This window comes from Pipistrellus kuhlii, unplaced genomic scaffold, assembly GCF_014108245.1.
Source record: "Pipistrellus kuhlii isolate mPipKuh1 unplaced genomic scaffold, mPipKuh1.p scaffold_m20_p_5, whole genome shotgun sequence".
NCBI lineage: Eukaryota > Metazoa > Chordata > Mammalia > Chiroptera > Vespertilionidae > Pipistrellus > Pipistrellus kuhlii.
Window position 1 is genome coordinate 53,904,347 of NW_023425551.1, and position 26,368 is coordinate 53,930,714.

Genomic DNA, 26,368 nt, shown 5'->3' on the forward strand with positions numbered 1-26,368 from the left:
CAAAGTTGAGTTTAAAAAACGATGTCATGGGAGGGTCTGAGGAAGTATTCTACCAAATTGAGTCAGCATATACTAGTAGTCCAGGCCAGAAATAGGAGGAAAACAGAGGCAAAGGAACCAATAACTCAGAATAACAAGAAGACCAAATAGGATATTTAATAGATTTTTAAGGGATTGAGAGAATATACAAGGCAGAAGGATAGGCATTTGAAATGTTAGGAGTGGAGCCGTGTTCAGGTGATAATATGACCTTGGGTGACTATTATTTCCTCAATGGTGATCACAGGACAGCACAGATTAGATGGATTGACCACATGGACATTCAAATCTCCCAGGATGACAACAGGAGTAAGACTTTGAATCTTTTGTGAGAGCATTGAGATAGAGAAAGGGAATGGAAAAGTTGTTGACCTGAATTTTGATTAAAGGAGTTATAATTAAAACTTTATGAGCTTCAAATAATAAGGAGCTCTTAACTGAAGATTGTTGAACAGTGGGCCTTAAAGTAACTAAGAAAAAATAGCCAAAAAAAATGCCCTATGTTACCTACTGATCCTGATCCAAAGGAGAGAAAGATAAATAAATGTTTATTTGAGAAGGTGTCTCAGGATACAATCACTAGTAAGAGTATCAGGTGTTTTTGTTGTTACTATAAAAATGTAGCAGAGAGTTCTCAGAAAAAGGTAAAGGATACAGGAAGTATTACTAACAATAGGATGAGTATTACAGTGGGCATCAAAAATTGAAAAGATGAACAAAGATGTGTTAAAGCTGAGACTGACAAAGAGTGAATAAAAAAAGACGAGATTGCTTGAAAGGCTGTCTAGGATAAGTAATTATATGAAGGAAGCTAAATGAACCATATGTCTTTAATGTCATAATGACTCCAAAAATCTTTGAGACTATAAAATTACCCTTTTACAATAGTTTCAGGAAAGAAGCTCAGGTATGTAGCAAGAATCAACCCAATGCCAAAGAGCTTGGTGTGGAGAAACTCAGAACATCTGACAGAAATAGGAATTTAGGGATAGAGACTGTGACCTTTCAAGATGATATGAGTGTAACTTGAAAAAAAACAGAACTTCTAGAATCATTTATTCTTATTTATGCATTTCCTCAGTCAAAATATTTCATAATTTCTTCCTAAAAGTACACTTATTATTAGCTGAGTGACCAACTGTATTTACCAATCTAGGGAACTAGATGTGACTCCACCAGGAAGAACTCAGATTGATGTGATGATGATGTGTGTCTGTGTGCACACATACTTGTGTGTGTGTGTGTGTGTGTGTGTGTGTGCACGTCAGTATACTTTACTAGAGGCCTGATGCACAAAATCCGTGCAAGAGTAGGCCTTCCTCCCCGAGGCTGCCCACACCAGCTTCCCTCGACTTCTGGGACTCAAGCTTCACTCTGGCCACCAGCAGGCACCAGGAACCCAGGCTTCCCTTGCAGCCCTGGCTTGGTCTAGAAGGATGTCTGGAAGGACATCTGGTCTAATTAGTATATTATGCTTTTATTATTATAGATGGTGAATATTCTAGGTGGAGATCAAAAAGCTAGAGAACAAAACTGTTTCAAAAACATATTGCTCCTTTTATCTAATTCCAAAATAACATCACAGTTTGCAATAAAAATTGGAAGCATAGGATTTTCCAATATGTCCAAAAATGTCATCATCTGAAAGAATGACAGAGAGCAAATGGAAAGCATTAATTTCAAAGAAGCCCAGTTAAAGATTCCATGTCATGCTCAGATGTACTCCTAAATACATTAAACTCCAAACATTTTAGGATACGAGAACAGAAAATAAATATCACAATATCCATGTTCCATATAAATAATGTTAAATAGCTGAGATGAAAGACTTAAAATATTTGAAAAGCATTTGGTCAGGTTTTACTTACAAACACCATCAATGGAATCCTTCCTAAGGCTGGCATCCGTCAATACCCAGAGGCCACATTCCTAGAAAGAATAATTAAAATTTTCTCTTAAAAGGTTAATACTATCTAAATTGCCACAGCACTCTCCCACACTCGCCCTCACTTTTGCTCATTTTTTATGGTAAAGTCATTTTTTTCACTCTTGCTCACTTTTGAGTGTTTAGATATGTACTTGTGTATACATTCTCATTCTCTCCCTCCTCTCTCTCCTCTTTCTCTTATATACAGACAGATGCACACACATACCCACATGCATAACAAGTCAATGAAAGTGATATAAAGGAAAAAAGTATTTGTTTAATGACAATTCCTTTAATTTCTATAATAGCGAGTTTTTCCATTTGCTTTTAAAACTGGAAGGATGATTCTTTCCACTTCAACTTACATTTACATAACACTCTGTACTTCAGCAATGCATTTAATAAAGGATTAATACTTTATAAATTTAAATCATCAATTCTAAAAGTGGTTGCAAGAGTAAAAATATTAATATAATTAATCATTTCAACTAAACATACCTGAAAGACTGCAAAAGAATTCATGAACATGCCTAAATAATATCCCCTGTTATAAAGTTCCAAATCCTGGACCACCTAAGGAGAAGATAAAATATATGGAATGGATAGATTCATACAAACCTGTTCTGTGCTGTGCAACATTTCTTATATGTAATTTAGATAAGACACGGCCAGCATACTTATCAAATTTGAAAATGACACAAATGGAAAAATAATTAATATGTAAATGTCTAGCTCATGATTCATTCAGTCAAAATCACATTTCTTATTTAAACTTGTTTTTACTCTGTTTACCAATCAAAAGTTCCTAAGAACTATGGACTTGAGTTTTTCCCAAGAGGATTTAAATGTCTACTGGCTGACAAGACCAACACACAGAGGTCAGCATTAAAATGACCAATATGTTTGGCAGAGATAAGCAAACTAAATTCAATGGTTAAACTAAGTTCTGCAAAATATCAGTTAAATTTTTTTTTTAAATAATACAAAGAGAAAATTCACAAATGATGAAATACAAATTACTAATAAGCAGAAAATATAGTCAACTTTGTTGATAAAGCAATACAAATTACAACACCCATGAAATGGTTTTGCAGAGATATTTGCATGTATCACATTAGCGATGTTAATTTTTAAGAGCAGTATTCATTACTAGCAAGAGTGAGTAAAATTGGCAGTTTCTAAAATAGTTAAACACAGAATTAGACTAGGCCTGGCAATTACACTCCTATGTATATATATATACTCAAAAGAACTGAAAACAGAGACTCAAAGAGATCTTTGTATGACAATGTTCATTGCAGCATTAGTTACAATAGCCAAAAGGTACAAACAACTTAAGCATTCATCAACAGAAGGATACATGAACAAGATGTGGTATATGCATACAACAGAGCATTATTCAACAAAAACAAACAAAACAAAACAAAACAAAACAAAACAGAAAAAACAGTTTTGATATAAGCTACAATATGGAGGAACCTTGAAGACATTATGTTACAGGAAATAAGGTAGACTGAAAAGGACAAATATTGAATGACTAGTGGCCCAGTGCACACTAGTCATTGTGCACAATGAAAGGATATTAATTTAAAAAAATATTTTACGGTAATATGGCTATTCACCCTTTCTCAATAACAGACCAAATTCATGATTGACAATGACAGATCAAAACACATGCATGCGGTCAAAGCCGGTTTGGCTCAGTGGTGGAGCTTCGGTCTGCAGACTGAAAGGTCCCAGGTTCGATTCCGGTCAAGGGCATGTACCTTGGTTGCGGGCACATCCCCGGTAGAGGGTGTGCAAGAGGCAGCTGGTCGATGTTTCTCTCTCATCGACGTTTCTAGCTCTCTATCTCTCTCCCTTCCTCTCTGTAAAAAATCAATAAAAAATATATTTTTTAAAAAACAAAAAACCCCCCTGATAGTTAGGGCCTGATATTCCCAAATATTTTTTTTAAAATAAAAATTAAAATAAATAAAAATTAAAAATTAAAACATGCATGCGATTGGCACCAGTGAGACCTTTATTGTATCACGTATGCACAAGTTAACTTAGCCTTTAATATTCATATATATATATATATATATATATATATATATATATATAATAAACTTGCTTAATTAGACTTGCTTTCTGATTTAGCTAAACTTTTTCCAGCCCAGTGAAGCACCCCAACTCCTATTCCAGGTAATTGTCAGCAACACAGCAGTAAATATCAAGATGAAGCACATTATTATGTAGATAACACAGGGAGAACAAAGGGTAAAATATTTAACTGTAACAGTGTTTGACTACATTCTGTGTAGTGAGAAAACCTGAAGTCATTTTCAAGGTCACTATTTCTTCCTTCTTTTCAGTTGCGTCAAATTTCTAAACTGTCTAAATCTCTGTTTTCTGGCTAATGAAAAGAAAATGGGATCCTCCCAGTCTCCTATCTACCTACTCTAGGATTTCTGTGAGAATCAAATGAGATGAGGCAGGGGAAAACACTTCACATTTTGTTACAGTGTAAAATGTTTCCACCTGGCTATAAAGCAAGTCGTGTTCCTGGGCTGAAGAAACTCCAAGAAGGCTGGTCGCTAGGGAGAGGAAGCTGGGTGTTTTTATGTGATGTTATTTACCCGGTGCCCATAACCACTGGTTCAGGATGGGCTGGGCTGTGGGGCACATTTTGCACCATGGGGTCTCAGCAGCTTAGGCTGCAATTTGGAGGGGTATTGTTCTGAAGTGGTGGTGGGGCCTATGTCCCACTTGGGAGAAGCCAAGTGTTGCTTTGTGGACACCAAGTCCGCAGTGTCATTTATTGTTAAATGGCCTGTCACTAGGGAAAGGAAGCCAGGTGTTGCTATATGATGTCATTACCCAGCGCCACATAAGCCTCTTTCTAACGTAAGGACTAAAAAGCAGATCCTAATTTATTTGGAAGCTTTCCTGGCTATTAACTTCACCTGAAGTGGAACTAATGAAATTTCTTTTAGATATCTGAAGTCATGCAATAGTTTCTCTTTCACGTGTATTCTTGTAATAAGACACAGCTAAACTCACATTTTCCATTATAATATCATTTGAGGCCTTCATCAGGTACACACTTTTGTCAACAGCTAAAATCCCCATTATCGACTGGGGCTCTGTCACAGAGATCCTCAGAGAGACTTTCTCAGATGGCGTAGCAACAGGTTTACTCCAAAATAGGTTTATCTAAGAAAGGGAGAAAACTGGATTGATTTCACTGGTTAAAGCATCACTTACCAATAATAGAGGTATGCTTCAAAATCTAGCAAAAATTTTACAGTTGCCATGACTCAGAGATCATTCTGAAATCATACATATGCCTTCTCAAGGAAAAGGAATTTTAAAAAGAAAACTTTATTCCCACAGTGTTTGCAAGTGATGGAACTTCTCACAAAGCCAGAAATCTAAATTACCCTTCACTTCTCTACCTTTCCTCTTCCCCTTCACCATCCCTCACAACTCAGCTCCCACCCAATGCTAGAGAGAAAACAGCAGTATTACATATGTAGTAACTAAATGTGAAGAGATTTAAGCACAGTTCTAGAAATGAATATAAGTTTCTCATCAGTTTTGTTTAATGCTACTTTTCTAAAGAAATATTGCATTTCTCAGACTTCACAAATATCAAGTTTTCTTATAAATATCATTACCTGAAACCTTACCTTATTTTTTAAATCAAGTTGAATAGGAATTTTTAGAACATCATTTATAATTTCCCCATCATCTTCAATATAATACACAATGATACAGGCTTTTGGAGCCCAAGAATTTTCTGGTATTAAAGAGAAGGTTGTTGAATTTTGCTTGCCCACAGCCATCAACTGTCCCTTGGCTATTACCTGAAATACATAGTAGTTGAGTTTCATTTTATGCTAAAGCTAGTGATAATTTCAACTGCAGCTACATGTATCATGATTTTAACTACACACACAAATTTATTTATTTATTTTAAATTTTGGTATGGGTGAGGTGTGTTTTTTTTTTTTAATATATATTTTATAGATTTTTTTTTTTTTTTACAGAGAGGAAGAGAGAGGGATAGAGAGCTAGAAACATCAATGAGAGAGAATCATCTATCAGCTGCCTCTTGCACACCCCCTACTGGGGATGTGCCCGCAACCAAGGTACCTGCCCTTGACCAGAATGGAACCTGAGACCTTTCAGTCCGCAGGCCGATGCTCTATCCACTGAGCCAAACTAATTTCTGCTACACACAAATTTTTTACTTAAACCAACTTCAAAGTCTATTTGAATGTCAGAAAGCCACCCTGACCAACACAGAGAGTATATGTAGGTTGGAAAATAGAAAAAGAATAGACAAAGCAACACTGGCTGAGCCAACAGTAGCAGTTTCACCAAGAGTCTATTTTTTGCATTATTTACAATAGCCAAGATCTGGAAGCAACCTACGTGCTCACTGGTAACAATGGATAAAGAGGATGTAGTGTATATATACTGGATATTAGCCACAAAAAAAAAGAAATCTTGCCATCTACGACAACATGAATGGTCTTAGAGGGCATTATGCTAACTGAAATAAGTCAGACAAAGAAACATACCACATGATTTCATGTATATGTGGAATCTAAAGAGCAAAACAAATAAACAAAATAAAAAGAAACAAACTCATAGATACAGAGAACAAACTGATGACTGCCAGATAGAAGGAGGATGGGGGATGGGCAAAAAGATGAAAGAGCATAAGAAGTACAAACTGCCAGGTATGAAAATAGTCATGGGGATATAAAGTACAACATAGAAAATATAGTCAATAATATTGTAATAACTATGCATGGTGTTAGATGAGTGCTAGGTTTGTCAGGGTGATCACTTCATAAGGCATATAAATGTCTAATCACTCTTTGTACACTTGAAACAAATATAATAGTATATGCCAACTATAATTTAAAATAAATAAATAATATTTTTAATTTTAAAAAGTCTATTTTTGAATGGAAGGAATACAGAGCATCTTTGGGAGACCTGGATTAGCAAAACTACAAGGCTGAGGATAACAATTTTACTTTCTTTTTTGTTTTTCTTATATTTTATAATTTTCTACAATGAAGATGAGGGACATATCTAATAGGGAAATTTAAATTTTAAAAGTTAAATTTAAAATGTAATGCAACATTTCATTACCCATTTTAAATTGGAAATGCAAATATAGGCAAGGAAAGAAGACGAGATATTGTGATTACAGTATAAAAAGGACAGGCTAAAAAGTGTGAGGCTGAATTTTAAAAATAAGTAAGTTTAGCCTGGCCATTGTAGATCAGTGGTTGAGCATCAACCTATGAACTAGAAGGTCAGAGTTTGATTCCCAGTCAGGACGCATGCCTGAGTTGTGGGGCGTGCAGGCGGCAGCTGATCAATGATTCTTTCTCAACATTGATGTTTCTATCTCTTGCTCCCCTTCTCCCTTCCTCTCTGAAATCAATAAAAATATATTTTTAATTAGTATGTTTAGTCTAGACATAAGGTAGACACGATTTAAGATGATTCCATAATAGATCACAAATTTAGATTCTATAACAGATTACCATGTAGCTGAACTCCTTCAATTGCTTGTTGCCTCTAACCACCAACTCAAAAGGTAATCCCACCTAGAAAAAAAACATCTCAATTAATATGTACATATTAATGTCATGAGTATAATTATATTGTACTTATCAAGTGATTGTAAGCATTACCTTTATATTTTCATCTCTTGTTTTTAGCTGGATGTATGTTTTACTAGGAGACTTAAATACACCGTTAACCAACAGGTAATTCTCACTATTTAAAAAAACGGCCTACAACAAAAGAAAAGGAAGCTATAAATTTTTATTTTTAGCAAAACCTTGAGAAAAAATGCACCCTGGTGAACAATTACTGAAAAGTAAATGTACTTTTACTTTTTTTTCATGCAGGAAAAATACATTCCCCAGACACTAGATATTTATCATTTCATAGCTTATACTATAAACAAAGTGATAGCTGTAAAACACAGAAGAGTATCTTCATCATCATGATCTAAGATAAATAAAAACATAGTCCTAACTTATTTCAGAAACAAAGATACATTATTGGAAAACACTGTGAGAAGGGAAAATGATATGAAAAAGGATTTCTTTCCTTCTCTCCACAAGACAGAGCTCATTTACAAGCAAGAAATCATATTTGGCTCCTGCCAAAACATAATTTCAAGTGATTGAGAATCAACCTAGACTGGGAGTTTGGGGATTCAACTTGCTATATTTTACTGTGCTTTTCAACATGAATGAATGAGGAAGCATTCAGTGTAACCTTGATTCACTGTCATTAAATTATTTTTACACTTTCTCCCATTTTTAGAAATAGTAACATACCCACTTCCTGTGCACTTTGACCTCCAGCAGATTGATTACAATTTTAATGATGTTACAGCGGTAACATAATGATGGAAAACAGATGGTACCTTTAATTGTAGCTTAGTGGAACTGGCCAGGATTGGGAATTCAATCTTAAAGATTCCATTCTCCGGGATGGAATAGTTTAGGATCTGGGAAACTTCTATTTCCTGATTTCTACTTTCCCATGTCCTCCCGTGCTCTGTAGAGTTTCTCTGTGTCACCATTATCGTTACATTATTCATTCTTTCTTCAAGACTCAGTTGCTTGTCATCAAAACGTGTTACCTTCACCTAATAATCAAAACAAAACAATTTAAAAAACAGGTTACAAGAGAAGTCAAGAAGCCTGGCTGGCATGGCTCAGTGGTTGAGCATCAACCTCTGAACCAGGTAATGGTTCTATTCCTGGTCAGGGTACATGCCCAGGTTACTGGCTCGGTCCCCGATAGGGGGCATGCAGGAGGCAGCTGGTCAATGATTCTCTCTCATCATTGATGTTTCTATCTCTCTCTCCCTCTCTCTTCCTCTCTGAAATCAATAAAAATGTATTTTAAAAAGAGAGAGAAAGAAGTCAAGGATTTAAGTTCAGTTGAACCCAGTTTCCATCAATACTATTCCTATAAGTTTAACTCTCAAAATTATTAGTGGCACCCTAACTTCCAGATTAAGTGGTCTCTCCCTCCGATGACCACTGATGACTCCCTTCTTAATATTATAGCTTCTCTTACCTTCAGCGTCTCCACACTATCTCCTTCACTTCATACCCCTCTTCCTCCATCCTCTCAGTGCCCTTCTTGGTGTCTTTTACTTCCCACTAAATATGGAGATTTGTCAAGACCAAATTATCAATGATCTGTTATTCTGTCTTCCTACTGCCATCCACACCTCACTCTAGAGCTCATGTTCAACACCTCTAATACCCTGCAGAATATTTCTACTTGTATATCCCTGTCATCTCAAATTCAACACATTTAAAACTGAGTAACCATCTCACCAGTCCTCTTTTTACTAACACCACAATTCTGCCAGACTTGTTTCTGAATTTTCCTTCCCTTCCCCCACCTCCCAAATCTAATATATACCAAGTCTTGTACTGTACTTCTCTCTTTCTCCTCTCCACTCCCATATCCACCACCACCATATCCACCACCAAAGGCTGCCATCCTCCTGTACAGGCCCTTGATCAGTCTCCCTGGAACACTGCTTCCATGCCAGGGTTCTTGTTCCAGCATTAAGAAGGGTTCAGCAATCTGGAGAAAGGCTGTGCATAGATTAAGTAAGAGTCCAGAGATAAAAGATAATTTTAAAAGGCATTGGGTTGGGGGGGGGGGAGGGGTCAGAGGAGCCTGGCTGAAGAAACCAGGTTCTCCTTGTCTCAGGACCCTTGCTTTTTATTAACACAATTTGTCCTAAGGCAAGGTAGAGATAATACACTTCAAAGGGTAGGGTTTCTGTACAGAAGCATTGTCAGATTGGGGAATAGCCTATAGCTGTTTAGGTGTTTGGCCAGTAGGAGGCAACAATATGTAGATTAAGATGCCCTGAGCTGTCTGGCAGCAAACAATCATCCTATTCAGATTTGGGAGAAATGCCTTTAGCCATTCCAACAGGTGATTACATATGTGACTCAGCCCTTGTTGAGTCCCCAAATTCCATCAACCTTTTGATGAAACTCTTGCAATTATGACATGCTAGAACTGACTTCCAGCACTTCTACTATACCTCTCCCACATTCATAGGCTCCTAGACTCTTCACTACCTGGAGCATGAAGTTCAAACACATATGTGAGCCATTTAGGATCCTCTACAATTCCTTAAGCTCTGCCTCCTGTTTTCTTCTTGACGATTCCCAGACACAAGTTCTCTGCTGCAACTGTGTAGTGAAGTTGTGTCTCAGCTCATCTTGCCCTCCAACTCCCAACCCCACACCCAAACATTGAAAATCCTTGTTTGATCTTTTAACAAACAGCTTAAAGTTTTCTCTTCCACAGAGCATCCCTTTAATGACCCTCCTCCATATCCCAAAGCCAACTCTTCCTCCCTGAGCTCTCATTGTTGAGATAGATAGATAGATAGATAGATAGATAGATAGATAGATAGATAGATATAATTTCAGAGAAGGGAGAGGGAGAGATAGAAACATCAACAATGAGAGATAATCATTAATTGGCTGCTTCCTGCATGCCCCCCACTGGAGATTGAGCTCGTAACCCAGGCATGTGCCCTAACCAGGAATCAAAACTGGAATCCTTCAGTCTGCATGCTGGACCCAACCCCGGCCAAAATCCCATGGACCCAGGCTCATACTGGTGGAGTTCAGAATGTAGAGAAAGGCATCCAGAGACTCAGAGACTGGGAGAATAGGGGAGCTGGGAGCCACAGCGGGCAGGGTCTACAGTTGTGTGCAAGTGAGTGCACGCAGAGAGGTCTGACCTCGGAGGTTACTGTGGTCTCTCCATAGCGGAAGGAGTCAGAAGCTCCAGACTACAGAGACTCAACTCAATTCCAGGTGAGCCCCTGGGGCACTCATGCTCTTGCACAGGGAATCTGGACGTTCAGGTGGAAACTCAGGGGAGCCGAGGAAGTCAGAAGTCAGTCAGAAACTCAGGCCAGCGCACATGGGTAGGGCTGACGGGAGGCCAAGGCTGTCAGCTCAGCCCTGAGACTCCACCCCATCCAAGCTGAGCATAGAGGCTTTTGCAATTTTGCAAGTCTGATCCTCTAAGACTAGGCGTGTCGAACTCAATCAGAGAAGGGGCCAAAATCTAAAATCCAGCCTAAATCGCGGGCCGAATGGTTTACTGAACAGTCATAAACTGTCATTGTGATGGAAACGCAGCGGAGTGCAGTGATGACAGCGCGGTGCGGGCCACATTGCAAGGCCTGGCGGGACGGATTTGGCCCACGGGCCTTGTGTTTGACACATGTGCTCTAAGACTGTCTCATACAGAAGGTATCCCAGAGTAGACACAGCTGATACTCACATCCAATTGGCCTGAAGGTTAATTCTTCCCAGGGATACCAACAACAATCAAGACTTAACTACAACAAGGCTGTACACGTAGTCCACAAAGGGGAGCACCAAGGGTATCTACCTCAGGTAAGTAGGGAGGCTGACCCACTGGGCCATATAGGACACCAAACACACAAAGAGATCCTACCAACTCTGGGAAGCAGTGAAAATGCCAAGACAATAAAATAGATCTCAAACAAAAGAGATGGAGAACAAAAGGCTGGATATAGAGTTCAAAACCATGGTTATAGGTTTTTCAAGAATCTACTAGAAAAGGCCGATAAATTTAATGATACCCAACTATAAATTAAACATAAACTGACTGAAATAAAAAATATTATACAGAGATCCAACAGCAGACTGGAGGAACACAAGAATCAAGTCAAAGATTTGGAATACAAAGAGCCAAAAGACACTCCTTTGGAGAAGCAAGAAGAAAAGAGAATCCAGAAAGTTGAAGATAGTGTAAGGAGCCTCTGGGACAACTTCAAGCATACCAACATCAGAATTATGGGAGTGCCAGAAGAGAGAGTGCAAGATACTGAAAACCTATTTGAAGAAATAATGTCAGAAAACTTCCCCTACCTGGTGAAAGAAATAGACTTACAAGTGCAGGAAGCACACAGAACCCCAAACAAGAGAAATCCAAAGAGGATCACATCAAGACAAATAATAATTAAAATGCCAAGGGCAAAAGACAAAAAGAGGATCTTGCCAAAACCAGTTTGGCTCAGTGGATAGAGCGTCAGCCTGAAGACTGAAAGGTCCCAGGTTTGATTCCAGTCAAGGGCGTGTATGTTGGTTGCAGGCACATCCCTGGCAGGGGGTGTGCAGGAGGCAACTGGTCGATGTTCCTCTCTCATCGATGTTTCTGGCTCTCTATCCCTCTTCCTTCCTCTCTGTGAAAATCAATAAAATATATTTTTTTAAAATTAAAAAGAAAAAAGAGGATCTTACAAGCAGAAAGAGAAAAGCAGTTGATTACTTATAAGGGAGCACCCATACGACTATCAGCTGATTTCTCAACAGAAACTATGCAGGCCAGAAGGGGGTGGCAAGAAATATTCAAAGTGATGAATAGTGAGAACCTACAACCAAGATTACTGTATTTAGCAAAGTTATTCAGAATTGAAGAGCAGATAAAGAGCTTCACAAATAAAGAAAAGCTAAAGGAGTTCATCACCACCAAACCAGTAATATATGAAATGCTGAAAGGTATTCTTGAAGAAGAGGAGAAGGAGGAGGAGGAGGAGGAGGAGGAGGAGGAGGAGGAGGAAGAGGAGGAGGAGGAGGAAGAAGAAGAAGAAGAAGAAGAAGAAGAAGAAGAAGAAGAAGAAGAAGAAGGAGAAGAAGAAGAAGAAGAAGAAGAGGAAGAAGAATTAGGAGGAGGAGGAGGAGGAGGAAGAAGGAGGAGAGGAGGAGGAGGAGGAGGAGGAGGAGGAGGAGGAGGAGAAAAAGAAGAAGAAGAAGAAGAAGAAGAAGAAGAAGAAGAAGAAGAAGAAGAAGAAGAAAGATAAAAATTATGATCAACAAATACATATATATCAACAAGTGAATCTAAAAATCAAGTGAATTAAAAATCTGAGGGACAGAATAAACTGAATATAATAGAATCAGGGGCAAAGAAAGGGAGTGGATTGATAACTAACAGGGGGGAAAAGGTGTGGGGGTGCAGGAAGAGACTGGATTAAAATTGTACACCTATGGATGAGGACAATGGTGGGGGGGAGGTAAGGGCAGAGGGTGGGGCAGAAACTGGGTGAAAGGGAGCTATGGGGGTGAGGGGAAGAGAAACAATTATAATAATCTGAGCAATAAAGGTTTATTTTAAAAAAATAAAATAAAAATAAATAAAAATCTAATTAAAATTGAATAACTTTGATCAGCATCTAATTTCCCCAATGACTTTATAAAGACTTCATTATAACAACCCAAATCTAACTTAAATTGGTTATTAAATAAATTTTGAAAAATTACCTTTGTTGGAAACTACCTTTTTAGAAAAATTAGACAAAGGTCATTTGGAAACAATTCTATATATTTCATGAGCTTAAGTTTTCTTGAAAAGCTCTGGAAAAAATATTATTTTGCATTTTGTTTCATTAAGTTGAACTTAATGCTTTCAGGTCACTGATAAAATATTCCAACTTACAGTGGCTGTGTAGTTGAGAGATGGCTTCAAGATAGTAGCATAACCAAAGAAATCAATGTTGTACTCATGCTGCTTGAAAAATACATGGGAGCTTGCATTTCTTGAGATACCTGTTTTGGAAATGGCATCATTTAGAAAGCAAATGTTATAGGTCACCAACAGCTTCTAGCCACCCAACTTCCCCATCTGAGCTAATTCTCCAAGGGGTTAAGATATCAGGGCACAGAAACCTCATTCCCACATCGGCTTCTGTGGCTATTCTGTCCTCTGTGGGTCCCATCTAAGCACCATTACTGCCACCTCTCCAGATTAAGGCCACTGACAGAGTAGTTTTTGCTCTTTTGGGGGATTGGTGAAAGCTGTTGAAATAGCAACAGAAAAATCCAAGTAATTAACCTTTATTTAATTACTAAGAGAAAACTCTCTGGGAGCACCTGTGATTTCAGACGATATTAAGTGATTTAAGAAAAAAAAAAGAAAAGAAAAGAAAAGATGGTCAGCTAAAAAGGTATGCCTTTCCATGTAGTTCTCACGCTGAAAATAAAGAACAGAAATGGAAACAATTACAACTATCTATTACATGTGGTTGAAGTACAGACTTTTATAGGAAATAAATTCCCCTTCATGGTGAAAACATTCTGCACACTGAACTAATGAACAGTTGTGACAATTTCAGCATTAAACAGCATCTTTAGAAAGGCAGTGATGTTCCCAAACAAGCATGCTAGTTATAAGATGACAGAGCAGCCATGGCCAGCATAGCTCTCTCACTTCTCTCTCTCTCTCTTTCTCGTCGCTCGCTCTCGAGCTCGGCTCTCTCTCTGCCTCTATCCCCTCTAGGCTCTCTCGAGACTTCTAGACCCCCTCTCTCAAGGTCCTCTGATTCTCTCCTCCCTTCGCTCGCCCCTCTCCTCCTCCTCCTCTCCTCTCCTCCTCTCGACCTCCCTCCTCTCCCGCTCCTCTCTCCTCTCCTCTCCTCTCCTCTCCTCTCCTCTCCTCTCCTCTCCTCTCCTCTCCTCTCCTCTCCTCTCTCTTTCCTCTCTCTCCTCTCTCTCCTCTCTCCCCCTCCCCCTTCCTTTCCACTCTCTAAAATCAATGAGAGAAATATCCTCCATCGAGAATTAACAAAACAAAACAAAAATTAAGAAAGATGACAGAGTAGCACCGCATAAATAACATTACCTTCATTTCAGAGTCTACAAACCTGTAAGTGATTCTGTCACCGTGGCTACAATTGATACCGGCCCAGGGGGTGGCAAAGATTTGTGTTCAGAAAGCCCATCTGAAAAATCCATTACCTTTTTAATCTCTTCATCATTAAAAGAGAAGTTTGCAGATCCACTTATCTGTTTTGTTAAAAATATATATTCAGTTTTATTGTTCACTTTAGCAATCCATATTTTAGAAATAAAACTCAAACTAAATCACATCAAACAATGTGATGGCTCTGATTTGACTCTAATCACTCTAAAGGGGTAAATTCTCACTTATCCTATGTCAGAAAGCTCTTTTTTCTTACACTCAATTATTTTGTTAATTCGGTGCAAATCTAATTTCTAGAAGAAAAAAAAAAGCTCATAGTTATCCCCATTACTAGTTATAAGACATCTGTAAAAGTTACCTCAAATGTTTTTGTAATGTTTTTCTTCGTGCCCCAAAAAGATAAAGGTGAAAATGTAAGTGTTAGGTTTCCTTTCACAGGCTTCCCATATGTATACCTGAAAAATAATAAATGGGTGGAGGGGTTTTACATTTCCAATTTGATATTATCAAACTAACAAGTAAAAATATTACTTTCAATAGCATATACTGGCAACCCAACTTAAAAGAATTATATTAAAATATACTCTTACGCCGGGACCGGTTTGGCTCAGTGGATAGAGCGTCGGCCTGAGGACTGAAAGGTCCCGGGTTCAATTCCGGTCAAGAGCATGTACCTTGGTTGCGGGCACATCCCCAGTAGGGGGTGTGCAAGAGGCAGCTGATCAATAATTCTCTATCATCGATGTTTCTAACTCTCTATCTCTCTCTCTTCCTCTCTGTGAAAAATCAATAAAATATATATTTAAAAAAATAAAATAAAATAAAATATACTCTTACTACAAATTTTCAAAACTAAGCATAGCTAAGAAGTGTCCTTAATAAATAGCGATCCTTGAAATTAAGTCTCCAACATAGGAAGACTTTTAACTACACCACCGCCCAGCAGTTCCCAGAACACACTTTACCCAGACTCTAATCAGCTCAATGATTAGAGATAATACATAAGTGGAAGTAACAATTTTCTGCTCAAAGATTTTTAAAAGATTATGAAACTTTTTCTTAATCAGAAATCTGGACTGACTGGCCCATTAACCAAATGCATGCCTAGGAGACATCGCGTACACCAAAAAAACAATTGGATTTCAAACCCCACTCTCTACCCTAATTCTGTGATAAGACCAAACTCATCACCCATACAACTCAATTTGGTTCATTCCAAATAGCAGGCTTTTGATTGGGTATAAAGCTCTCTGCTGTGCTACATAGAGCTTGGAACTGAAACTTTATGAACTCCATTGATTATGCACTTGATCTTTCAATAGTATTTATTAGATACCTACTCCAAGACTAGCACTGAACTGGGGCACCAACATCCCATGACTTTAATATGTTCGTTGAAACTGCAATCACCATGGTTCATCGCTGCATGCTTCAATATTAATCTGGAGGACTTATTAGACCAAACATGCTAGAGCACTGAATGGTCTCATGGCTCTCAAAGATTTTTTTCTTCAGGAAATTTTAAAATAAGAGTACAGTGGGGGTTTTTTAATGCAAAACTAACTTCTTGAATTAAACCTCATTTCTGCTGCTTGCATTCTATGTATTAACTTTATCCCCTCTCATGATGAGAAAGTCACTTGTGTGAAGAAAAGGCAATCTTTAGTAAACCATTTTATTGCCAGAGAACCTTTTTTAAATGTGTTTCCTGGGTTCCATCCATGTCTATGTGAAATGTTGAGCCAAACTTGGATGTCAATTTTGGTCTGCACTATATAAATCAAACAGCAGCTCCTGCTTCCTGAATCCATTAGTTAAACACAGAAACTGTCTAAATCAACTCAACTCAAACGTCAATGGTAAAATGTAGCAACTTCAAATTTAAGAATAAAATAAATCAGTCTTCAAATGATAACAGTAAAGTTAGTGGAAACCTTGGTTAGCAATTTCAGTATCAATTTCATTCATTCAAAAGAGAGTTCTCAAAACCTAATCTTGCTGTATTTTATTAAAGTTTAAATAAATGCATATCTATATTATGAGAACATTGTATTTTAAAAGAATTATACCACATAAGTAGTACAGGGAACTTTAAAATCCAGACATAATTTAAAGTATTCTCAGACACGAATATTTTTTTATTTTGATTTAAATGTGAAGCAGATTTAACTTTCCAATCTCCAAGCTAATTATAATAATTGTAAAACAAGGATACTGGCAGTTATTGTCCTAATAGAATCTGGAAGCATTTGGCATACATTAATTTTTCAGAAAGTAGTAGTTTGACAACATTTTAAAAAGCAAATCAAATATATTCTTTTTTTGGAAAATAGTCATAGCACAAAAGGTTTACAAAATGATACCTAAAAATTTGAAACTTTTAGTATAATCTGTGTTTATCCCCATCCTTTTTTTTATGTCATTTCTAGGATACAAATAAACAAATTCTTCAAAAAATAAATGCATTTTAATAAACCTTAGGTTAAATAATATTTTTTAATTTCTACTATCTGCAGGAGTTATGAAAGTAACTATTGATAGATGTATGCTATGTCATTTTCTTCATAATTCTCTGGAACCCACTGTGGTTAGTGTAAAAGAATCTATTATTTATTTTAATAAGGTGGGAATACTGAGCAAATGTTCAAGTTAAAAATTTCAAAACTAGCCCTAGCCAGTTTAGCTCAGTGGATGGAGCGTTGGCCTGGGAACCGAAGGGTCCCAGGTTCCATTCGGGTCAAGGGTATGTACCTTGGTTGTGGGCACATCCCAAGTGGGGGGGTGGGGGTGTAGGAAGCAGCTGATTGATGTTTCTCTCTCATCAATGTTTCTGAGTCTCTATCCCTTTCTCTCTATCTTTGTAAAAATCAATAATATATATATATATATATATATATATATATATATATATATACATACACATATAGTATTTCAAAACTAAAAAGAGATTGTTAACCTTCTTTGGGTAATGTGAAATGTTTTGCACATTAACTATGCCTAGATGAGACAGATGGCTACTAGCAAAAAAGCAACCTAAACCTGGCTAATATGGCTCAGTGGACTAAGTGTTGTCCCATAGACCAAGAGGTTCTGGATTCAATTCATGGTCAGGGAACATGCCCAGTTTTTGGACTTAATTCCCCAGTAGGAGACATGAAGGAGGCAGTTGATCGATGTGTCTCTCTCATTGATGTTTCTATCTCTCTCCATCTCCTTTCCTCTCTATCTAAAAATCAATAAAAACATTTTTAAAAGGTAACCTAAATTGTTTATCATTTACTCATAGAGACAAATATAACAACTATTATGAAACATTTTTAAATCATCTAATAATAACTATCCAAGTGGTAAGATAACAGAATTCATCTTTCACCAAAATACACCCAAAAAGCAACTGGATTTCAAACCCCACTCTTTACCCCCTAATTTTGTGATAAGACCAAACCCATCACCTATACAACTCATTTTGGTTCATTCCAAATAGCAGGCTTTTGATTGGGTATGAAGCTCTCTGCTGTGCTACACAGAGCTTGGAACTGGAACCTTATGGACTGCATTGTTTATGCACTTGTTCTTTCAATAGTATTTATTGTATTAGACAGCTACTCCATGATCAGCACTGTACTGGGCACCCACATGCCGTGATAAGCAAGAAACACACCCAACACCTTCAAAGAGGTGGACTAGCAAACAGCCGTACTGTGTGACTAGAGCTATGACAGGTATAAAGATAGAGGGTTAGGGGAAGTGGCCAAGCCTTGAAACAGCCTATGTAAAGGCCTACAAAATAAATAGAGAGGACAACAATGTCAGATCTACAAAGAGGGAAAAGGTAAAAGGAGTTTCAATAGCATGACTCAGGGCATTGAAAAGCAGATTGTAAGGGGCTGAAGAATGACTGGAATGTAAAGAAGTGACAAATGCAACTCTAAGTAGGCTGGGAAGAGAGGGTGGTTTTTGGGAAGGAGACAAGAGATTCAAGGGAAGGCTTGTTTCTTTTAATGATAGATATGTTTAAATACACAGTGAAGATGCTGCTAAAGAACAAAATAGAAGAAATCAAGACACGGGTAAAAGAGGAAGTGGGATTGGGAGCCTCTGATAGGGGGCAGCATCCAAGGCCTAAATGGAGGGACACAGAAAAGAATCTCCTCTGAAGGGAGAACAGATGTTGCTTTCATTATAACAGACACAAGATCATCATCTTCATCATCATTTCAATCTCTTCTAGGACACAGTATTTATAGAATAGGTCTATGCCAATTTTTTAAAAATATATTTTCATTGATTTCGGAGAGGAAGGGAGAGGAAGAGAGGGCAATGTCAATGATGAAAATCATTGATTGACTGCCTCCTACACCTCTCACAGGGTACCGAGCCCTAAATCCAGGCATGTGCCCTGACTGGGAATCGAACCATGACCTCCTGGTTCATAGGTTGATGCTCAACCACTGAGTCTATGCCAATTTCAATAGACTTAAAGAAGACACTACTGGTCAGAAGGTTGCATTAGCCTATTGCAAAGTTGTAAATTATATCCTGTCTGATTGAAAGCAAACCTTCCTGAAACTGCATTGGTAGGCCTGAAACTCATGGCAGCTGGAACAGGGGAGAAGTTTATTTCTATGAGAAAAGGGACCTGGGCCTTCGGATGAGGACACAGAAGATCACACTGCCCTGGGACAGAACTACCTTCCTTTGCCATAACCACAGACATCATCTCTAGGCAACTGAAGCTTGAAGAAAGGAGACTTGGAATGGGTTATTATCAGAACTAGCCAGATCTGAGGCCTTCCAATGGCAAAAAGAGGCTCACTATCTACGACAGACAAAGCAAACATACTGAAAAGGTCTTGATGTGTGAACTTCACTAGTCTAGAATGCCGAGTGGCATTCAAACATTAATCTACATGTTGAGATGAAGTTATTTTATACTTGTGATTAAATTCCATAACCGGCTGGCTTTAAGGAGATTATCCTAGATCATCTGATGTACCTGACTCAATCAGTTGGAAGGCCTTACAAGCAGACCTTAGACTTCCCTAAAGAGGAAGAAATTCTTCCTGTGGACAACTTTAGCCTATGCCTGAGATTTCCAGCCTATCCCTCCTGACAGCCTCCTCTACAGATTTTGAATGTGCCTAGCCAGCCCTCACATTCACATACGTAAGCTAATTCCTTGCAACAAATCTTACTATGTTTCCCCTACTCATTCTACGTCTATGATAGAACCTTGACTGCTAGACACAGTAAGGAAAATGATGAAAATACAATGTGGTGAATATTAAAGGAATGCCAGAGAACCATCACAATTACTATGTCACTCTCAGCCATTCGTATTTCAAAGAGGCTCAATAAATGAGAATCAGGATGAAATGACAAGGTTTCTTACTGGGCTAGGAGAAAGGAGGGTGTGGCTTCAGGAGTCTACATCCCCTAAAATTGTATATAAAATTTTCTGAAGTTACCAAAGTTAAGAGCCACTGTTTTAACTAATTGTATTAAATCCCTGGCAAAACACTGAAAAGCAAAAGCAAAGATTACATATACTCACCCTCAACTTAACCTATGCAAACACTGATGGGCTGTGTGAATTTGCACTTACTAGGTTTTATAAGCATTAGTCAAAGAACTCAAATTAAACCCAGACAGAGGCTTAACCTTCAGCCAAGATCAAGGGCAAGATAATAATGATGTAAAATGCAAGCACTAATATGTTTTCTAAGCCATAAAATCCATCCACAATACCCAAGTTCGCTTTGGAAGCCACTTCTTAGTTGAACATGGGCAGAAAACCAACTTGGTGTATAAATCGGAGACATGTTTTTGCCATTGTGTTGCATAAACTTCAGGTGATTTGGGCCAGATAGAATCTCCTTAGAAAGTTTTGGCCTGTGGACTGCTTCTGCCAAGAGACTCAGGGCCCCTCACTTGCCAGTGACACAAACCCTTACGAAGAGAGGAACATGGCACTAAGATAGCAGTGAGATGAGCTCCAGTTTTTATCAGCTACTGTAAATAAATTCTGAAACTAAATAAATTTCAAGGAAAAAAGCACAGATATTGATGAAACAAAAATAAAAGCTACATTATGTACACATATAACACCTTAATTTAAAAAATGGAAAAAAAATAAATAAAAGCTACAAGAGATCAGTCCTAGAGTTACTTGAGGGCAAACCCCGGCTACACTTTTGAGAACCACTAAACTGAGCCTATATTTTTTTTAATATTAAGTCTGGATATGTCAGGTTCTTTTTTTCTCTTTTTTTTCTTTTGTTAAATGTATTGAAATGACATTAGTTAATAAAATTATATAGGTTTCAAGTATACAATCTATAATACATCATCTGTATACATCATTGTGTGGTTACCATACAAAGTCAAATCTTTGTTGATTACCACTCAATTTTCTCTACCCTTCACTACCTCCCCTTTTCCTTTGGTAACCACCATACTGAGTCTTGAGTTTGAGTAATTCTAGTCTGGAACTTTGAGGATGCTTCTTGTCTCAGCAAAGCCAAATGCTTTGCTGTTCAATCCAATAAATCAAAATCACAGAAGTCTCTGTGTACCTATGCTGAAATGAATAATGAGTGTGAATTATTTATTCATATGCTAATTGCAATCAGACAACCAAATTCTTCCCCCAAGAGTCAACCTCCATCCTTAACAGAGAAAAAAATTAGGATTTAAGAAGAGGTAAATCGGCTCCATCCATGCCTTAAGAATGAGGAATAACGGTACTTAAAAAAAAAAAATCTTGCATAATCTATAATGTAAATCCCTTGATTAATCTTGGAAAAACACTAGTGTGTGGAAAATATTTCAGGACCAACTTGGACACAGAGAGATGCAAAGATCTGTACAGACGTGTTCTATGCTTAATTGTTTATTGTAGATATTTGTCTCCTGCCCTTTGAGATATCTTTTGTTTTTTGTTTTTAATATATATTTTTATTGATTTCAGAGAGGAAAGAGGAGAGGGAGAGAGATATATAAACATCAGTAATGACAGAGAATCATTGATTGGCTGCCTATTGCATGCCTTCCACTGGGGATCAAGCCTGCAACCTGGAACCAGAATCGAACCTGGAACCCTTTAGTCGCCCAGCTAATGCTCTATCCACTGAGCAAAACTGGCTAGGGCCCATTGAGGTATCTTAATAAGTAGAACATTGTGCTACTATTCTGTGGTATATGATGAGTTCTCTGTCATACAGTTTTATAAGTTTATAGTCATGAAAACGGATACTCACTTTGCTGTGACAGCACCATTTAAACTCTTAGAATTCACACGATAATATAATGGTGTCTGCAGAGCAACTTCCCACTTTGGTAATACTGGGGGAGGAAAGAGTAAATATTTTAAAGAATCTATTTTACTATCATTTACAGCTTGACAAAAATCACAAACAATTGCTCTAAAGGAGTTTATAATTGGTACTATTTGAAATTAGATTATGATCCAAATGAATGCACATTAAGGCTTAGATGAAAAGCACTTTACCCAAAGTCAGAAATCCAATGAAGCTAGTGACTAGACAGTGACAGTGGGGGCCAGTGGAAACTTCCGCTGGTGGAACCTAAACTGTATTTAAAACACTAAATGGGAATGCATCTGAGTGCTATAAGACCAGCTGTCACCCATTAGTGTGCCTATAAAACACTTCCATATTGTTTGGTAAACAGCTGCTTCTAGAGCAGCCCCTTTCCTCATATCTTTTAGCAATTTGGCTACTAAAAGCACATCCTGGGGCCCCAAGTCTCTCCTTCTTCTGGATGATTCCACATATGCAGTCATAGATGCCTTGTCTTTTGAGACAAAGGCAAATCTGGTGACAGTCTAATGTAACCAAAGACAAAGTTGTGTAGTAGAATTTCTAGTTAAAAGGTAAGATATGGCTACAAAATTTTTTTTTCTTGTCACAGGTACTGATAGGTAATTCCAAAATTAGAAACCTCTACTTTAGTCAGCTTTATATAATTAAGATATAATATGTTTTACCACTATTAATACTATCTGATATAAAGAAATCCCCCAGAATATACAATTTTTGTTTTCTTTCAGTTTACAGAAATATTTTTTTTCTCTAACTTCACTGACCAAAGAAGTAGATTAATCTCATAAAAAGATCCTTGGTGTGCCAACACACTCCTGGACTCAAGACCAATCTAGGATTGGAGAGTCAAAAAGCCATATTGTCACCTGTGACCTTCCTCCAAGGCTCTCCACCAACAAAGAAGTTAGGGGACACTCAGAGGTAGTTTCCTTAGAACAAGGAAATTCAAATATCTCCTCTTCAAATATCATAGGCAATTAATTCCCCACCTCCACTAGACCCCACTTAGCAACATACCACAACCCAGCACCACCTCTATATATGTGAAGTGAAAATAGCCTATAAAAACCCTGGCCACCCAGACTCATTCTTCTAGATCAAGGCTGTCAAAAAGAAATAAAATATGAGCCATACAGTGTAATTTTACATTTCTAGTAGCCACATTTAAAAAGGAAAAAAAAGTGAAATTAATTTTTGCAATTTTTTAACCCCACATATTCAAAATATAATCAGTATAAAAATGTATTATTCATGAATTATTTTTCTTTTTTCTTTGTGTACTGTCTTCAAAAATCTTGTGTTTTACACACCTGGAGCACATCTCCATTTGGACAGGTCACATTTCAAGTGTTCAACAGCCACACCTGGTGAGTGACCCCCAAATTGGACAACAGAATTCCAGGTCAGGGGTCAGTAAATAATGACCAGCAGAAAATAAGAATGTTTCTTACATTTTTAACTGTTTGTGGAAAAATCAAAAGCAGAATATTTCATGATGTAAAAATTACTAAAATTCATATTTCTATGTCCACAAACAAAATATTATTGGATCATAGTCACATCCGCCTTACATAGTTTTTGTGGCAGAGTTGAGTGGTTAGAACAGAGACATATGGCCCATAGAGCCTAAAATATTACTATCTGGCCCTTTATAAAAATTATTTGCTATTCCCAGTTCTAGTTGATCATGAGACTTATGTGGCATGAGCTACAATAAGGCTGAACCACAAAAGTATAAGCAAACTATCTCCAGAATTTCTAAAGCTGAATGAAACACAATCTCAAAAAAGTGACACAAATCATATAAAAAAGTTTGTGTATAATCTCAAAAAAGCTATTAAAATTAAAAATAATACTAGATCCTATGTGTTCACTCTCGTCTCTCCTTTCTCTTCCTCCACCAACAAAATGCTTGGCTCACACTATTTTTATCTATGTGTGTCTAAGTGCAACATTCACAAATTTTTAAATATGTATATTATGATCAAGACAAAGTAGAAAAAAATAATTGTGCATAAAAGAAATAGTCTAGCATAATGGAACTATAGGTGATCTTTTTCCTCCTTTATTTTTCATTATGACCTTTAATACCTTTCACTTTTACAAAGGAAAAAATGATTAGATCTACAAGAAACATCAGGATTTTACCTCCCCTGGGATTTTTAATTTAAATTACACATTTTTTGGAAATTTCCCTTATTTCTGTGGAAAGTAATAAATGTGTTTTCCTTCCAAATAAATTGAAAAACTCTTACCATATTCTGCAACTTGGAATAACAGATGATATGACTGCTTCTATTGGGAGGAAGAAAAAAAAGAAAATATATGAGTTCTTATTTGATTATTTTGCTTGCTTACCTCGTAAAAAGATTTTGGGAGAATTTAATGCATTTATAATTATTTAATGAAGAAAACAGTTTATTTTCATTTGCAGAAGTTTATTTTTAGTCATCTACATATGAAGTCTGTGAGATTTTATGAGTTTTTCTTGCCAATTCACTAACATAAAAAAATGACGTGACTCTATAATTCACTGTAGATCATTTAAACAAACTTCTTCATCTGACTTCCCTCATTTGTGAAATGAGGCAAGGACAATATGCCAAACTAACAGGAAAGGACTTCAAATTGGCTTTGGAAATCACTATCAAAAAATGGAGAAAAGTAAGTTATACATAATTCAAGTACTTATAAATAATCAAGGATACAAAATCATCATGGACCAACATCTTCTACTTTCCCAATTACTGGGATTATTTTCTAGTGTATCCCTTACATCAATACATTCTACCTTATTTTAATAGATATTGTTAATTATTTTCTTTTCTACAAAAGAAAAAATGTGGCCTTTTTTCTAACTCCTCCTATTTCTGTCTGTCCATTCTAAATCATATAACACATTAAATAGAACTACTTCAAAATAGTTAAGTAATTTCATGAATAAAATCAGTATTATAATTCTGATTCCCTAAGTTTATCAAATAAAATACACAGGTGCAGCTATAAAAAAAAATTAGCTTTTTCAAACATCATCCTTGGTTCATCTAAAACAACTGTACAAGTTTTTTAATCCTAAAAGAAGGATATAGTTCATTTCAAAGTATAAAACAAATGTAACATATGCTAACAAAATAGTTGTCTATAAACATTCAGTCTAAAAACATGTTCAAGACTTCTTCCTTGTTTTCTTAATGGTTCTCTCTTTCTGATCCTGAAATGCTGGCCCTTCCCATCCTAAGCCCAATGTTCTTCCCACTCTCCAGCTCCTTAATGAGCTCATCAACTGTTAAGGTTTTAACTGCCATCTCTATATGTCCCTACATAGCCATGGCTTGCCCAGTCCTCAAGCCAAAGATTCTCACTCAACTCTCCCTCCTAGACATCCCCACCTGAGCGGCCTACAGAATGTCCTGGACTTCTCTATCTGGATTTAGCCTCCACTGGGCACCCTTCCTTGATTGCCTCTTCCCATGTTGTTAGATGGACCTTCTCTCCCATAATATCATCTTACTTAACACAATATATTATCTTTATCGGCTCTGTGTCCATCTCCTATAATACAATACGAAGCCATTAAGAGCACAGCACCCAATTCAGCATGCCTTCGATGTCTGTTGGATTGAATGCATGTGTATATAAATGAACAAACTGGGTTCCTGTCCCCAAACTGGTTCTTAAAGCGTTCATCAGATTAGCCTCAGTTAGTATACAGTATCCCCGTGTGCAGTATTCCCTGCAAGAAATTAAAATAACCTTATCATGAGCAGAGTCAGACTACCCTGAAGAGGCACGGCCATCTGTCAAATGACCCACAGAATAACCTCAACTCTCTGCCCTGCATTTGGAAGGAATAAGGATGCCAAGGAGTGAGAGAAGCCAACCACATGGAAAACTGAAGAAAAGGCAGAAGGAACATGCTTCTTTTCAATGTCATTTTTAATTGTTCCAATAAATCCAAAAAAAATCATTTTGTAACTGAGTGCTGACAGTGTGCTTTGTCCCAGGCAAGGTTTTCCCAGGCTGTTTATAAGTGGTGAAATGCAATTCAAAAAATAAATTATTTGGCTGTCCAAGGGGCTTGAGAAGCAGAACTGGATTTTGTAATTTTCAACATATTGTCCATTAGGCAACCAGGCCATACCAATTTTCATGAGTTTAGTTACTTTTATTTTTTTAAAGAAATATTTTATTAATTTTTTACAGAGAGGAAGGGAGAGGAATAGAAAGTCATAAACATCGATGAGAG

At 37.2% G+C, this 26,368-nt stretch overlaps 1 protein-coding gene across 1 annotated transcript in view; it reads right to left on the minus strand.

The window, feature by feature from the left end:
* The window catches only part of CD109 (CD109 molecule), a 106,158-nt gene that overhangs the window by 36,084 nt on the left and 43,706 nt on the right, over positions 1-26,368 (minus strand). Inside the window, exons 6-17 of the mRNA XM_036414099.2 lie at positions 24,378-24,417; positions 22,039-22,123; positions 15,138-15,234; positions 14,721-14,862; positions 13,517-13,626; positions 8,418-8,642; positions 7,672-7,773; positions 7,522-7,584; positions 5,641-5,817; positions 5,012-5,164; positions 2,465-2,539; positions 1,908-1,968 (exon numbers count right to left, since the gene is read on the minus strand). Of these exons, the coding sequence (XP_036269992.1) occupies positions 1,908-1,968; positions 2,465-2,539; positions 5,012-5,164; positions 5,641-5,817; positions 7,522-7,584; positions 7,672-7,773; positions 8,418-8,642; positions 13,517-13,626; positions 14,721-14,862; positions 15,138-15,234; positions 22,039-22,123; positions 24,378-24,417 (1,330 nt within the window). The remainder of the gene's footprint in view (positions 1-1,907; positions 1,969-2,464; positions 2,540-5,011; positions 5,165-5,640; positions 5,818-7,521; positions 7,585-7,671; positions 7,774-8,417; positions 8,643-13,516; positions 13,627-14,720; positions 14,863-15,137; positions 15,235-22,038; positions 22,124-24,377; positions 24,418-26,368) is intronic.